The 17,827-nt window shown below is 42.5% G+C and overlaps 1 protein-coding gene across 2 annotated transcripts in view; it reads right to left on the bottom strand.

The window, feature by feature from the left end:
• Positions 1-8,103: 8,103 nt before the first annotated feature.
• LOC121373318 overlaps positions 8,104-17,827 on the bottom strand; it is a 62,430-nt gene continuing 52,706 nt past the window's right edge. For both annotated transcript variants that reach the window (XM_041499884.1, XM_041499885.1), the window contains exons 20-24: positions 15,933-16,046; positions 14,966-15,353; positions 12,307-12,570; positions 10,336-10,451; positions 8,104-9,106 (exon numbers count right to left, since the gene is read on the bottom strand). In XM_041499884.1, coding sequence (XP_041355818.1) covers positions 9,076-9,106; positions 10,336-10,451; positions 12,307-12,570; positions 14,966-15,353; positions 15,933-16,046 — 913 coding nt within the window. In that variant the 3' untranslated portion in view covers positions 8,104-9,075. The remainder of the gene's footprint in view (positions 9,107-10,335; positions 10,452-12,306; positions 12,571-14,965; positions 15,354-15,932; positions 16,047-17,827) is intronic.

Genomic DNA, 17,827 nt, shown 5'->3' with positions numbered 1-17,827 from the left:
CAAGAACCACAGAGATAACTCATTACCATTATTTCTTGAGTTTCTCTTTTCAACTAGCAGCAAGAAACCTTTTATATCACACTTACTGGATAGTACGTACCATGGTTTTTGTTATATCAGTTGGGGCGAGATGTAACCAAGTGGTACAGCACTTGCTCGATGCACGGTTGGTGTGGGATTGATCCCCATCGGTGAGCCCATTGGGCTATTTCTCGTTCCAGCCAGTGCACCACAACTGGTATATCAAAGGCCTGTCTGTGGAATGGTGCATATAAAAGAACCCTTGCTGTTAATCGAAAAGAATAGCCCATGAAGTGGTGACATCAGGTTTCCTCTCTCAATATCTGACGCCATATAACCGTAAATACAATGTGTTGAGTTCGTCGTTAAATAAAACAGTTCTTTCTTTGTTATATCAGTTGTGCAGTACTGGCTGAGAAATAGCCTGATGGGGCCCACCGACATGGTGGATTTACAAATGTACTATAGACAGCACTAAACATTAAACCGGAATTATTCCCCTTTATAAGATTTTTTTGGATAATATATTTAAAATGTATAAAATATTTTTTAGTTACCAGTGATAACTTTTTAAACCGGATGATGCTGGAGAAATAATAAATATATAATTTAGACATGATCTGGTGTTTTATTTGCTTGTGTTTTAGAATTAAAAACATTTGGGACCATGAATAGGCTGGTTCTGCAGGTTTTCGGTATGTTCAGGGTTCTGTTTAGACAGGTTTCACATAAGCCTATGAGACAGGATCGGGGGTGGGGGGGGGGGGGGGCAGGGGGGGACTAACCCCCTCCAGGACTGGAGAAAATTCTCAAATTTTGGCAAAAAAGATAGATCTTTTGGCAACATGAGCCTGCCTGAAACCTTTTCACCATGTATTTCTGTTATTCTACCCACAATATTAGTTTGCAACCCTATATACATGTAGCTATTTAGCAGTAATGCTAATATGAATAAATGTTGTTATCCAGATTTGGGCATTTTCATTTAATTTGCTTCAGACAAAAATCACTTCTAAAAGCCTCATGAACCACATTATTAGCATTTAGCATTGGATTTATGGAAGACTAACATTGTTTGGTTGTATTCTATGTTTTACTTCATGTTAATTGTTTTATCATTCTGCTCAATGCCTTTAACATTTTCATGAAAGAACAAATTTAATACATACTTTACTGTACACATTTTGTTATATATTCTGTACCATTTTATACTGTAGCTAAATTATGACTGTCAGGTCACGGTTTAGTTTCAAACCCTGCCTTCTTTCATAACTATCTTTTTTAATGTATGACTTACTATATACACTGTTGTGCTATTTATTATATAAACCAGTGTTTTTGAACAGGTGTGACAGCACTGTACTGTGACACATGGTGTGACACCGATTGTGATGTTTGCTTTTAAATTTGATATAACATTGATTTATAATGTAACACTGAATTTGATTTTTTTTTAATGTAACACCAACTGTGACATTGATTTTTAATGTGACACAAACTGTGACATTGATTTTTTAATGTAACAATAATTGACACTGATTTTTTTAATGTAACACTATGTATTGTTTTATGTAACCCTGACTGTGGCATTGGGTTTTTAATGTAACACTCACTATGACATTGATTTTTTAATGTAACACTAACTGTGACATTGATTTTTAATGTAACACCAACTGTGGCATTGATTTTTAATGTAACACCAACTGGCATTGTTTAATGTAACACTCACTGTGACTGATTTTTTTAATGTAACACCAACTGTGGCATTGTTTAATGTAACACCAACTGTGGCATTGTTTAATGTAACACTCACTATGACATTGATTTTTTAATGTAACACTAACTGTGACATTGATTTTTAATGTAACACCAACTGTGACATTGATTTTTAATGTAACACCAACTGGCATTGTTTAATGTAACACTCACTGTGACTGATTTTTTTAATGTAACACCAACTGTGGCATTGTTTAATGTAACACCAACTGTGGCATTGTTTAATGTAACACTCACTGTGACATTGATTTTTTTAATGTAACACCAACTGTGGCATTGTTTAATGTAACACTAACTGTGACATTGATTTTTAAAGTAACACCAACTGTGGCATTGTTTAATGTAACACTCACTGTGACTGATTTTTGTAATGTAACACCAACTGTGGCATTGTTTAATGTAACACCAACTGTGGCATTGAGATTTTAATATAACTCACCTAGATATTGTTTGATGGTGATGGTACTAACCTTAACATTGTGACTATGATGGGTTTTTTAATGTTTTAAAAAAAATAAAATATTGTGACACCAAACATGACATTGGCTTTTGATACACATGTTTAATACATACATTCAGTGTTTCTGCCAGAAAGACATTTTTGGGTATGGCTCTATGGAATTGAATGTAACCACAGTTAACAGGCCTACCCCAGAAAGAAAATGGATTAAGTTTAGGCTTATGGTCAAGATAATCATACAGTAATGATAAGAGTAATTAAAAACTTTAAAAAAGTAAAATCTGCCAAAATATTTGGGTATGGCGCCATACGCGTTTTACTCTCTGGCAGAAACCCTAACATTGCCTGTCAAGAAAGTGTTTTAGCAGCGAGTTACATCCCACCACTACTAAACTAGTTACCAAATCAAATTTTACATACAGCTGAAAACGAAGCAGAATCGTGTTTCGAGTTTTAGTTTTGTCCGACATGCTAATTTTGATTTAGTAAACTAGTCTGGAAGTGGCAATCCTCTTCAGCGGTGGAATCGACCACTATTTTTCCAAATGCCAATTCAACTCTGAATTGTGCATAGCTATGGTCTTCAGAGGCGGATCTAAGGGTGGTGGGGGTAGAGGCCCGCCCCTTCAAATTAAATTTTGCGATAGTTATAATTTTATTATATATTAATTTTAATTTTTTTACTCTCATGTCACTGCCCCCCCCTCCCCCCTCCCAAATGGATTTTCTGGATCCACCACTGGTCTTGTAGCGAATAAGCATTTTGTCATTCAGATAATACTTAACCAAAAGGTAAACAAAAAATCATTTTAAGTCTTAATTTGTGAACCCTCCTAAAGAATGGTTGTGTTCGCCTTACACTGTGCTATTGTATTTTGTGATATTTTTATGTTTGAAATTTAAATGATATAAATGTAAATTAAGTCTTCTGAACTTACATACTCATTAGGCAGTGTAAAATATATATGTTTGGGTATGATTTGTTTTCTTTCTTTTACAGTTAATTTAAACGTTTTGCTTAAATTATCACTTTTGGAAAATCCAATGCGTTTGGTATTACAGGTTTTTGTAGTAGCTTTTGTGCGGGACGTCGCCCGGTGGTAAAACGCTCGCTTGATGCACGGCCGGTCTGGGATCGATCCCCTTCGGTTGGCCCATTTGGTATATCAAAGGCCGTGGTATGTGTTATCCTGTCTGTGGGATGGTGCATATAAAAGATCCGTTGCTACTAATGGAAAAATATAACGGGATTCCTATCCATGACTGTCAAAATTACCAAATAGCCTGTGATTAATAAATCAATGTGCTCTAGTGGTGTCGTTAAACAAAACAAACGTTATAGTAGCTTAAAATTAATTTTATCCTGTAAAATCTTGATAAGGCACGATTTCAGAAGTTAAATATCTATATTTTCGGTCACATACCAAAAATGTAATTTTTTGAGACGTAACTACTTTTACACTAGTTAGGATAAGCAAATGAATGGTGACCTGTGACCCCATAACGTAATCGAACGATGGGATGTTAAAATATGATAATAATAAATAACTTTAATATTAAGGCATTTAGTATTGTAGAAATATATTATTTTAATAAGAACTATTTTATTTTGATGTATAGATATTCTATGCGAGAAAGTTATAGCCACCAGGAAAATCAATACGCATGGACCATACGGCATTGTAAACGGTAAAGTTGTGAAACAACAGTTCATTTGACATCCAATAGTCGATGATTACTTAATCAATGTGCTCTAGTGGTGTCGTTATACAAAACAAACTTTAACAGAGTTAATTTTTTCTTTTCTTCTCTTATTGTGTAGAATTACAGGATAAGACCGGCCTCGGTGGCGGCGTGGTGGTTAGGCCATCGGTCTACAGGATGGTAGATACTGGGTTCGGATCCCAGTCGAGGCATGGGATTTTAATCCAGATACCGACTCAAAACCCTGAGTGAGTTCTCCGTAAGGCTCAATGGGTAGGTGTAAACCACCGACCAGTGATCCATAACTGGTTCAACAAAAGCCATGGTTTGTGCTATCCTGCCTGTGGGAAGCGCAAATAAAAGATACCTTGCTGCCTGTCGTAAAAGAGTAGCCCATGTGGCGACAATGGGTTTCCTCTAAAAAACAGTGTCAGAATGACCATACGTTTGACGTCCAATAGCCAATGATAAGATAAAAAATCAATGTGCTCTAGTGGCGTCGTTAAATAAAACAAACTTTACTTTTAATTACAGGATAAAAAACAATAACCACTTAGCTTCTTAACATAATTATCGCCGGCTTTATCCTGTGAACGTTAAAATGGCGAATGCCGCGAGTCTGTCGACCTACATGTAACAGTAACCAGTCTGTTTATATAAAACAGTTATCCGGCCTCGGTGGTGTCATGGTTAAATCATCGGGCATAAGGCTGGTAGGTTATGGGTTCGCAGCCCCATACCGGCTCCCGCCCAGAGCGAGTTTTAACGACTCTGTGCGTACACATGTAAGTGTAGGGCCACCACACCGATTTCTGTCTCATAAAACACTAACAGCTAACAAGTAACCCATTGTTATGGACAGGTAGCCGATATACATGTAGCGTACTTGAACTTTAATTGGATATAAACGCAAAAATAAGTATAAAACTATTGTCGGCAGCTTGTATAACAATACGGTTTCATCTTAGTGCAAATGTCGTGGCATATGCCAAACGTTTTTGGTCAGGTCAGTGTTTTTGTTTTTTTTAATTATATTTTTTACTTTTTAAATATATATAACATTGAATTTCATATATGTGTATATTTTATGTGGCAATATATTTTTGCACATCGAAATAAAATGTATGTAGCAGGTATTGTTTGCATTTATTACTTTATACATTTTATCCACGCACCAGGAAACGTGTTCGAAACTCCTGTGGGTACACAAGCACGTCAAACTAAAAGTAGTGTCGGAAATAGAATAAAACTGAATTTCGTCGAATATGTCTTTCATATTAAACTGATGAGTAAATGTTTTGTAAATATCTATTTAAAGATACTCTACCTATTTAGCATTTACTTGTTTTGGCTCTCATTGATGTACAAGGTGGTGTTTACTCTTGAAATTAAAAGAAAGATGTCAGTAAACAGGTGAATTGTGTACTTTATTGGAACAGACTATAACAAATTTTGATCGACAAATTTCAAGTTTCATTTACCCTTAAACAAACTTTTAATTTAAAACTACAAGTTAACTGAGTATTTTGAATTGCAGCATAAATTATTAATTATGATCATCATATTTAGTGAATATAAATTCAGTATAAATACATTAGAAATTTACACAATCTTGCAACCACTTAAAGGTGCTATATCATAGTTATGTGAGCATCTGTTTGCGATCAAGATTCTGCAATAAAAATGTATTTTCTACTAGTAGATAAAATTATATTGTTAGAATCATTTATGGGCATATAGTTGAAGGTTTTATATATTTTTTATTTGCAATAGCTGTGATTATGCAACTTGGAGATAACACCTTTAATACATTGCATCTTTAGTGCCGGTATAATAGATCACTCTCAGAATGGCGGGGGGGGGGGGGGGGGGGGGGGGGGGGGGGGGGGGGGGGGGGTGGGGGGGGGGGGGGGGGGGGGGGGGGGGGGGGGGGGGGGGGGGGGGGAGAGGAGGCGTGGCTCCTCCTTTGGCTACGATTCCAGCAAATATATGGGACGGATCTAGCTCAGTCGGTAGAGTGCACGCCTGAAGTGTTTGCGTTTTAGGATCCAACCCCCTTAGTGGAACCATTCTGTGTTTGGGCTTTTTCTGTCACAACCTGTGCCCCACAACTTGTATATCAAAGGTCGTGGTATATGCTGCTCTGTCTGTTGGAAAGTGCATATAAAACGTTTCTTGCTGACAATGAAAAAATGTAACCGCTTTTCTCTAAGACTTCATGCCAAAAATAGTACCAAATCAGTGGCGGATCCAGAAAATCAATTTTTTTTTGGGGGGGGGGGGGGGGGAGGCAATGACATGAGGCGGAATGCCAATGGAACTTTGGTGGAGGTTTGGAGGGTATCGTAAAAAAAATGAAAATTAATATATAATAAAATTATAACCATCGCAAAATTTAGGGGGGCCGGGCCCCCACCTAGATCCGCCTCTGCAAATATTTGACATCCAGTAGCCGTATACAGTAGTGGTGTCGTTAAACAAAACAAAGTAACTTTGTAACAAATATATTTTAATCACAGTAGTCTGGATCTAATAAACGATTCCAACAAACAACGATACACGATTACTAGTGTTTTATCAATAAATGTATATGTGAATACTAGTATATCAAATACAATTTTATAAAAAAATATGCGTAATTTTAAATAAAGTAATAAAATTAAAACACGTGTACTATTAAATACAAAATACTATAATTAATAATACTATCAAAACATGCATAGTATTAAATACAAAACATAGGAAGCATATCAAAGTGAATCAAACCAAGTTGTTTCCTTAATCCTTTTTTAAACAGGATTTCGTAACGTACTTTCAAGAGTGTGTCGATCTTGTTGAAGGTATGGCCACCTTCTTGTCCCATTACAGAACGTACTACATTTAATTAATGCATTTTATACCATACACAACATACCACATTAATTAATGTCCCATATAAAACATATTACATTAATCCATATGAAATACGATACACTAACGACTATTGCACCACACGAATAACACTACATTAATTAACACACTTTGCACCACACGAAAAACACACATTAATCAATGCCTTTTAATAATATACAAAACATACTACATAGTATATTATTCATCAATGCCTCGTGCGCCATACGTAACATACTACATTAACCAATCCCTTTTGCACCATACGACATATAGTCCCTATAGTACCATACGAAATACATTCCATTTAATCAATGCCTATTCCAGTAAGAATCTGCCCTGGATAAGGTCCCTGGCCATACCAGAGATTGAGAGCCAACAGCAAATTTTCTCTTTTAAACCCCCCCCCCCCCCCCCCCCCCCCCCAAAAAAAAAAAACTTTCTAGGGAAGAATGACCCAAAACCCCTAGGAACCTAGCTCACTGCAGTCTACACCTCCTCCTTTCGCTTCATACTGTCCTGTGCACACATCTGATTGCTTATATAATTCTTGTGAATATACTACTCACACATAACAACTTATTATATAACTTAACGAAAAAGAACCCCCGAATACAATACAAACCCTAAACAAAAACTCAATTTGCCTAGTCCCAAAGCCTGTGTTATACTTCCACGCGTGTAAACATGCAAACACCTGTGTTAGACACGCGTGTAACTACATACATTTACTTAACGAGTGCGTGTAGAATACATTTACTATGCTTAAACAACCTGAACTTCCACCGTGTAACTACATACATTTACTATGCTTAAACGGTTTAGACTTCCTCGCGTGTAACTACAGTAAAACCTGTGTTTAGACCCTACCCATTTACTATGAAACACCTGCGTTTAACCCTCAGCTGGCTTCCACGCGTGTTACATACATTTACTATGTAACACCTGGACTCACGCGTGTAACTTACATTTACTATGCCTAGAACGCGTGTAACTAGCAACCTGCCGAATTTACAAAGCCTGTGTTAGACTTCCACGCGTGTAACTACATACATTTACTATGCTTAAACACCTGTGTTTGCGTTTAGACTTCCACGCGTGCAACTACATATATTTACTATGCTTAAACACCTGTAACTACATACATTTACTATGCTTAAACACCTGTGTTAGACTTCCAGACTTCCACGCGTGTAACTACATACATTTACTATGCTTAAACACCTGTGTTAGACTTCCACGCGTGTAACTACATACATTTACTATGCTTAAACACCTGCGTTTAGACTTCCACGCGTGTAACTACATACATTTACTATGCTTAAACACCTGTGTTAGACTTCCTCGCGTGTAACTATATACATTTACTATGCTTAAACGTCTGCGTTTAAGCAAAAAAGCTAAACAAATTCGGCCTCTAGATGTTTTTGTTGAATCTACGCCCGCCAATTTCCAGCTGTCTTTTGCGTGAGCTGATTATTCCATAAAGTACCGTTATATCCCGCGCCCAGCCACTGACCCTGCCAGAGACCGAGGACGCGACTGACGTGTCTGAACCTTTACTGGACATAGGCACGTGAATAAAGTTACGCCGACTTAGAACAGCGATGATATGTATATGTACAGCAACACATCTCCTACTGCTTGTAGTTTCGATTATCTAGACACTCCGCTGTCGTACGCTGAAGTCGAGACTACGTCCATTGACGAACCCAGGAGTCAAGTTGCTATGGAAGATATCTCAGTATGTTTTGGCATCACTGAAAGATTATTTGAAGTGAACAGAGGCGGATCTAGGAAGGGGGGTGGGGGTGCTAAATTTTGCAACAGTTATAATTTTTATTATATATTAATTTTCAAAGTTCCCTTGACATTCCGCCTTATTCCCCGACCCCCGCTAAATGGATTTTCTGGATCCGCCATTGGTGAATTTTGTCTTACGCTGCCGTCCAACATACTAATAAACATCCTTGTGGACTGGTAAATTTTGATTCGTACTGGTCTTGCATATTAATCACATATTTTACATTTCTGCACCCCTGCTTAATAATAATAAAAAAAAGTCTTGTTGAAAACACAAACATACACCAATTAAACGAGCGCCTTTTGACACGAGACATTCACGTACGCTAACTACATCTTTCTGTGAAATTGTCAGTATAGAAGTACATCTCCAAAATTGTACACGTCCTGTGTAAATCTGTTTGGTCGCAATAAACCGGAAGTTATACCTGTAACCTCGGTATCGACTCCCTCCTGTTAAGAAACGAAAGAAGAAAAAAGATAAAAAAAAAGAAAGAAAAGAAGTAAATATCGAACACGCCTCCAAAGTGACAGAACTCACGTTTTACTTATTGGAACGAGAAATAGCCCAATGTGGCCACCGACGGGGATTTTAGTATGAAGTTTTAAAGGTTGTTTTTGTTTAACGACACCACTAGAGCACAGTGATTTATTGATCATCGGCTATTGGATGTCAAACATTTGGTCATTTTAGTATGAATTACAAAACATGCGTTATTATTTGCTTAATTTATGACACAACACGACGGTCGAGGTGGGCATGGGTGGTGAGCAACTACCCCCGTATCCACAGTGCTGTGTAAAACATCGCATTCGGGTCCATGGCCCCCCAATAAAACCTCTGTTTTGTTTTGTTTTTACAATGTTAAATTTGATAAAATAATAAATACATAGCTTGCCTAAACTTTGCTTTTTTGACCAGGTACGTCCATCATTCTACTCACGTTTGGAACCCTATATTGCATAGTCACGATACATCTGCCGTCAAATGAGTTCGACAAAATGATATATCGGACTATATATAGCTGCTGTTGTAACGCAAACAGGAATACACATTATTATCGAGATTCGGTAGCCAGGACGCCAATGTGACAAGATTCAAACATTTTGTTTTTATCCAGACCCAACCATCTTCGTACTTACAGTGGCCCTATTCCCGTTCCATTTAACACTCAGCGACTGGTATAAAAAAAGTTTAAAGTTTAAAGTTTTCTTCTGTTTAACGACACCACTAGAACACACTGATTTATTAATCATTGGTTATTGGATGTCAAGCATTTGGTAATTTTAACATAGTCTGAGAGAGAGGAAGGAAGGAAATGTTTTATTTAACGACGCACTCAGCACATTTTATTTACGGTTATATGGCGTCAGACATATGGTTAAGGACCACACTTCCATACCCACACAGATATTGAGAGAGGAGACCCGCTGTCGCCACTTTATAGGCTACTATTTTCGATTAGTAGCAAGGGATCTTTTATATGCACTATCCCATAGATAGAATAGTACATACCACGGCCTTTGATATACCAGTCGTGGTATTCTTGGCTGGAATGAGAATAACCCATATATATATATATATATATATATATATATATATATATATATATATATATAATTAAATGAATGAATGAATGAATGATGGTGTGCAATCCCTTCATGCTAGTTGTGAAACTCACTTCTCCGGTGATTCATTGTAAAACCTCTCCACGTGAAACTCAAGTTCAAGGTCGTACACCAGTTCCGCCAAGTCAGTCCGACCACACTGGAGTAATGCGTGTTTCAGTGGAGTCACCTGCCCAACGAAAAACACAGCATTTATTTCATATCACGTGACCAGGGCCGTACCCTCCGGGGGGGGGGGGGGCAGCTGCCCCCCCCCCCTGAGAATCTTGTCCTTTTTTTTTTTTTTATATATCTCCAGTAATAGCATAGAAATGTTTAATCTTTATAGTATGTTAAAAATTATTTATAAAATTTAGTGCCCCCCCATGGATTTTGGTCAGGGTACGGCCCTGGTGACCCACCAAACTGCGCTTAAAGGCTCATTGTCATGTAGAGTAGATGCGGCGCGAGCGTGCGGTCCTGCTAAAACAGTCGAACTACATTAGTTTTAACGAGATAATCTAGACTGGAAACGTGCGATGCGTCTGCGACCAGCCGCAATAAAATAATCGTATATATGGCGTTGTATATGCCCGAAACGCAAGCCGCAGTTGCACATTTTAATTACGGGTTATATGGCGTCGGACATATGGTTAAGGACCACACAGATATAGAGAGAGGAAACCCGCTGTCGCCACTTCATGGGCTACTCTTTTCGATTAGCAGCAAGGTATCTTTTATATGCACCATCCCACAGAGAGGATAACACATACCAGAACGGGGATCGATCCCAAACCGACCGCGCATAAAGCGAACGCTTTACGACTGGGCTACGCCCCGCCCCTTCCGCAGTAAGTCCCGTATTGTTGTTATTCGTCACTACCTCCCCGCGCCAAGAATCAGCTCAAACTCACCTCCCCCACCTCCTGGCCCGGACTTAGTCACTGGCGACGTCAGAGACTATGCCCATGACAGGCGTGTGCGAAATCGTAAGTGATACATGCACACGTAAAAAAAAAAATTCTCCGTTCTCCCCGCGCCTAGAGTGGATAAGTTGCATGCCTGCTGCCTTCCATGGATGTGGCAGCCGTTTCTCATGCTCCCTCTCAGGAATCGAACCCAGATGACCGACGTGATATACTCAGGCACTTTGTGAATTTCAGTTACCAGTATTTTGGTCACTTGTGTGCCCAGCCATTTCTCAGTGCTACATGGAGGCTATTTTATGGGGTTTTTTATTTTTAAATACGATTTTTTAGTCAACGTAGCATTGAGTAAAAATATGGTTTTCACACATCACGAGTTGACAAATATCACATTCGAAGAAAATAACAACCCCACTATGAAATGGTCTGTATATTATATACATCAGACCTAATTTGTGACAAAGAATTAACATGATTAGAAAAAGAAAAAGCCCCCCCCACCCCCGAAACAAAACAACAACAAAAACCCACACAAACCCCCCCAGACAAGATTGAAAATATGTGACGTCATCCGGAAAACTATATGTGGGACAGACGGACGGACAGGAAAACAGACAGACGGACAGACAGACAAGTACAAACCCCCCATAATCCTTCACCCTAAACCCCCCCAAACAAAACTACCCTAAACCCCCCAAAATCAACTAAACAAACAAAAGAAAAAAAGAAAAAGAAAAAAAAAAGAAAGAAAAAAGAATAAGACAAAAAATACCCCCCCCCCCAAAAAAAAAGCAAAAAACCCCAACAAAACAAAACACACAAAACCCCAACCCCCCCCACAAACACATACACACAAAATATAAGCCCCCCCCACAAAAACACCACCAAAACACCACCCAAACAAAAATCAACCAGCAAAGAAAAGAAAGAAGAAAAAAAAAGAAAAATTCTCTCCTCCACCAGACCCCCCCCCACCAAAAACAAACAAAAACCCCCCACAAGAAAAAAAAGAGCAAAAAAAAGCAAGAAAAAAAAGCAACAAACCCACTCCCCCCAAAAAACACACAAAACCCCCCCCCACAACAACAACAAAAACAAACAGTAAGAGAAGAAGCTAACCTTGTCCTCGAATTTCTTCGACCTCTTGAACCAGGTCAACAGCATCCAGTACTTGGCCTCGGTCTCGCTGCGCTCGTGCGCCTGGATGTTGCGCAGGATAGCCTGGACGCGCTCGTGCGTGACGCCGAGGTGGTGCGCCAGCTGCTGCCACTCCTTGCCGAGCTGGAAGGACAGCTTGTTGAGCAGGTCCTCGTTGACGCAGTCCAGGGGGTCCTTGATCTGCATCGTGATCATCTCCGGCACGCCACCCTGGTCCACGTCGTACTGGGGACAAACAAACGTTAATGGGCTAAAAACTGAACTCGGTGGGGTCATGCTTAAGCTTGGCAAGTGCAAGAGAGCACAAGCAGACCGACCAGGGCTATTGAATTTTCAAAATGTCCCGTAGGATTAGTGAGATCAATTTTGGCGCATAATTAGGAACGGTTCATCGCAAATAATTTGGAGCTATTTGAGTGAGCCTTCTACTCACCCTTGGTAGACTGACACACAGGGGCCTTCTACTCACCCTTGGTAGACTGATATACAGGGGCCTTGTACTCACCGTTGGTAGACTGATATACAGGGGCCTGCTACTCACCCTTGGTAGACTGACACACAGGGCCTTCTACTCACCCTTGGTAGACTGTCACACAGGGGCCTTCTACTCATCCTTGGTAGACTGACACACAGGGCCTTCTACTCACCCTTGGTAGACTGACACACAGGGGCCTGCTACTCACCCTTGATAGACTGGCACACACGGGCCTTCTACTCACCCTTGGTAGACTGATATACAGGGGCCTTCTACTCACCCTTGGTAGACTGACACACAGGGGCCTTCTACCCACCCTTGGTAGACTGACATACAGGAGCCTTCTACTCACCCTTGGTAGACTGTCACACAGGGGCCTTCTACCCACCCTTGGTAGACTGACACATATGGCCTTCCACTCACTCTTGGTAGACTGTCACACAGGGCCTTCAACTCACCCTTGGTAGACTGTCACACAAGGCCTTCTACTCACCCTTGGTAGACTGTCACACAGGGCCTTCTACTCACCATTGGTAGACTGTCACACAAGGCCTTCTACTCACCCTTGGTAGACTGACATACAGGAGCCTTCTACTCACCCTTGGTAGACTGTCACACATGGCCTTCTACTCACCCTTGGTAGACTGTCACACATGGCCTTCTACTCACCCTAGGTAGACTGACACACACAGCCTTCTACTCACTCTTGGTAGACTGTCACACAAGGCCTTCTACTCACCCTTGGTAGACTGATATACAGGGGCCTTCTACCCACACTTGGCAAACTGTCACACATGGCCTTCTACTCACCCTTGGTATACTGATATACAGGGCCTTCTACTCACCCTTGGTAGACTGATATACAGGAGCCTTCTACTCACCCTTGGTAGACTGACACACAGGGGCCTTCTACTCACCCTTGGTAGACTGACACACATGGGCCTTCTACTCACCCTTGGTAGACTGACAAACAGGGGCCTTCTACTCACCCTTGGTAGACTGACACACAGGGGCCTTCTACTCACCTTTGATAGACTGACATAGAGTGGCCTTCTAATCATCCTTAAGTAGACTGTCACACAGGACCTTCTACTCACCCTTGGTAAACTGATATACAGGAGCCTGCTACTCACCCTTGGTAGACTGATATACAGGAGCCTGCTACTCACCCTTGGTAGACTGATATACAGGAGCCTTCTACTCACCCTTGGTAGACTGATATACAGGGGCCTTCTACTCACCCTTGGTAGACTGTCACACAGGGCCTTCTACTCACCCTTGGTAGACTGACACACAGGGCCTTCTACTCACCCTTGGTAGACTGACACACAGGCCTTCTAGCCCCTTCTACTTCTACTCCCCTTGGTAGACTGACACACATGGCCTTCTACTCACCCTTGGTAGACTGACACACAGGGCCTTCTACTCACCCTTGGTAGACTGACACACAGGGCCTTCTACTCACCCTTGGTAGACTGATATACACACCCACACTTGGCCTTCTACTCACCCTTGGTAGACTGACAGGGCCTTCTACACCCTTGGTAGCCTTCTACTCACCCTTGGTAGACTGTCACACAGGGGCCTTCTACTCACCCTTGGTAGACTGTAGACTGTCACACAGGGCCTTCTACTCACCCTTGGTAGACTGACACACAGGGCCTTCTACTCACCCTTGGTAGACTGACACACAGGGGCACACAGGGCCTTCTACTCACCCTTGGTAGACTGATACACAGGGCCTTCTACTCACCCTTGGTAGACTGATACACAGGGCCTTCTACTCACCCTTGGTAGACTGACACACAGGGCCTTCTACTCACCCTTGGTAGACTGATATACAGGAGCCTGCTGCTCACCTTTGGTAAACTGTCACACAGGGCCTTCTACTCACCCTTGGTAGACTGACACACAGGGCCTTCTACTCACCCTTGGTAGACTGACACACAGGGCCTTCTACTCACCCTTGGTAGACTGACACACAGGAGCCTTCTACTCACCCTTGGTAGACTGACACACAGGGGCCTGCTACTCACCCTTGGTAGACCAATATACAGGGGCCTTCTACTCACCCTTAAGTAGACTGATATACAGAAGCCTGCTATGCATTCTTAGTAGACTGAAATACAGTGGCCTGCTACTCACCCTTGGTAAACTGATATAGAGATCGCACAGGAAGCTTCTCTTGACTTCCGGCACACGCGCGGCGTCCGTCGGGACCGTGTAGCGTCTGGCGAACTCGACCACGCCCTTGTGCTCGCCGAAGTTCTTCTGTCTGTAGCGGTCGACCTCCTCGATCATGAGCTCCGCCATGGACGTCAGGTTGGAGTGGAAGCGCAGGTCGACGGACCGATTGCCCTCGATCCGGATGTTGCCACGGAACTTGAGCTCGATCTGGTCACCCTCGGAGAGACAGATGCGCTGACTGGTGGGCGGGCCCTTGGAGTAGTTCTGCTCGTCCAGCGTGTTGCACATCTTGTCCACCTGATAGTCGGGCAACACGTAGACCACGGCCTGGTACTGCTCGTCTTGACTGACACAATGAGAATAGAAGGTCAGTCAGGAAAAGAGAGAGAGAGAGAGAGAGAGAGAGAGAGAGAGAGAGAGAGAGAGAGAGAGAGAGAGAGAGAGAGAGAGAGAGAGAGAGAGAGAGAGAGAGAGAGAGAGAGAATGAGATTAATAAAGGGAGAGAGAGGGAGAGGGATGAAGGGAGAGGTATGGAGGTAGAGGCACAAAGGGAGAGAGGGATGGAGGCAGAAAAAGACGGATAGAGGAGAAGGAGTGGGATGAAGGGAGAGCGTAATTGGTGAGAGAGATAGAAACAGAGAGACGGAGAGAAAAGGATGAAGGGAGAGGGATGCAGGTATAGAGGGATGAAGGTGGAGACGGATAGAGTGAAAGGGATGGAGTGATGAAGGGGAGAGGGACAACACGTAGGTTATGGCTTGGTACTCCTCCTCTTGACTGTCACATAATAAGAGAGGGTGAAAGAGGGAGTTGGAAGTGTTGTTCATGCACTAGAGGTACGAGAGATGGTGGTGGCTTTGGAGGGACCCCTGTATCCCATCAATGTCATAGGATGTGCCAGTGCATAATACTAGAGGGGACTTACTGCTGTCTGAAGACCACCCTGGCGTATCTGTATGACAAAGTCTCCTGTAGCCCGGCAAACAACAGCGCCGCCGATTCCATGCAAACCGTGGTGCGGAACCGAACCACCACGAACCTGCGAGAGGCAGAGATAACAGAGGGGTTTCACAGACACACCTTAAAGCTGTATCCTAACCGGATTCGGGCGACGCGAACAATATTTTTTTTTTAGAAACCATTGATTTCAATTCATGCATCCTAACCGCACGCGTACGGCGTGAAGCTGTATCCTATCCGGACGCGAGCGACACGAACGATGTGAGTGATTATTATAGAAATCATTGATTTTAATTACCATATCCTAACCAGACGCGTGCAACGATACGGTGATTGAAATCAATGCTTTCCAGAGGCGGATCGGAGATGGGGTGGGTGGGGTGGTGGTGGTGGGTGGGGGCGGGGGGGCTGCGGCGGCAGGGGCCCGCCTCCTAAATTTGCGACAGTTATATATTTTATTATATATTAATTTTAATTGTTTACGATCCCCTACAAACTTCCCCCAAAGTTTCCTTGGCATTTCGCCTCATGTCATTGCCCCCCCCCCCCCCCCCACTAAATGGATTTTCTGGATCCGCTACTGCTTTCTAAAATAATCGCTGGCATCCCTCGCGTCAGGTTAGGATACAGCTTAAAAGAATGATTCAGTTGAGCGTGCTACACTATACCGATAGGTACTATTTCTATTTTTCTCGTGTGACACAGCGACAAAAAAAAAAAAAAAAAAAAAAAAAAAATTATGTTTCCTACCGGTTCATGCTTTGTGAATATAAGGTCATTGCATGTCCCAAACACATTCCCACGGTTACATTCGATAAAACGCAGCTACTGTAAAATAAAGTTTCAAAATGTGAATATTCGCAAAAACGCAGCCACGTGCAAACCATGTCACCACTGCACGTGCGTTGTCTGCACGTGCAACATGAACACACCGACAGTATAAAAGTGCAGGGTGTTCGCTTGCCTGGCCTCTGTATCTGGCCGACAGTTGACAATCCAGGACATGCCACGTCTCAGTGAACCGCAGAGAAACAATGCCATCGGCCGACTAGACGCAGGCGAATCCAGAACGGCCGTTGCCAGGGCATTCCATGTGTCCCCAAGCACCATCTCCAGACTGTGGGACCGTTACCAGCAACATGGATCAACACGTGACCTCCCTAGAACCGGTCGACCACGGATCACTACCCCCGGGCAGGACCGCTACATCCGGGTACGCCACCTTCGGGAACGATTGACTACTGCCACCTCCACAGCCGCAGCAATACCAGGTTTGCGCAGGATATCCGACCAGACCGTACGGAACCGCCAACGTGAGGTAGGAATTCGTGCCAGACGTCCAGTTCGAGGTGTCATCTTAACACCACAACACCGTCGACTCCGACTGCAGTGGTGCCAGATTCATCGACAATGGCCTCAACTGCGATGGAGACAGGTGTGGTTCAGTGACGAATCCCGATTTCTGCTCCGACGTCATGATGGAAGATGTCGCGTGTATAGGCGTCGTGGTGAACGTTATGCGGCAAACTGCGTGCAGGAAGTGGACAGATTCGGCGGGGGTAGTGTCATGGTGTGGGCAGCCATCTCACACACTGGCAGAACTGACCTGGTCCACGTGCAGGGCAACCTGAATGCACAGGGCTACATTGACCAGATCCTCCGGCCACACATCGTTCCAGTTATGGCCAACGCCAACGCAGTGTTCCAACATGACAACGCCAGGCCTCACACAGCACGTCTCACAACGGCTTTCCTACAGAACAACAACATTAATGTCCTTCCTTGGCCATCGATATCACCGGATTTGAACCCAATTGAGCATCTATGGGACGAGTTGGACCGACGCCTCCGACAGCGACA

Source organism: Gigantopelta aegis, chromosome 5 (assembly GCF_016097555.1).
Source record: "Gigantopelta aegis isolate Gae_Host chromosome 5, Gae_host_genome, whole genome shotgun sequence".
NCBI lineage: Eukaryota > Metazoa > Mollusca > Gastropoda > Neomphalida > Peltospiridae > Gigantopelta > Gigantopelta aegis.
The sequence above is the reverse complement of the archived record's forward strand: the minus strand, read 5'-3'. Positions and strand labels throughout refer to the sequence as shown.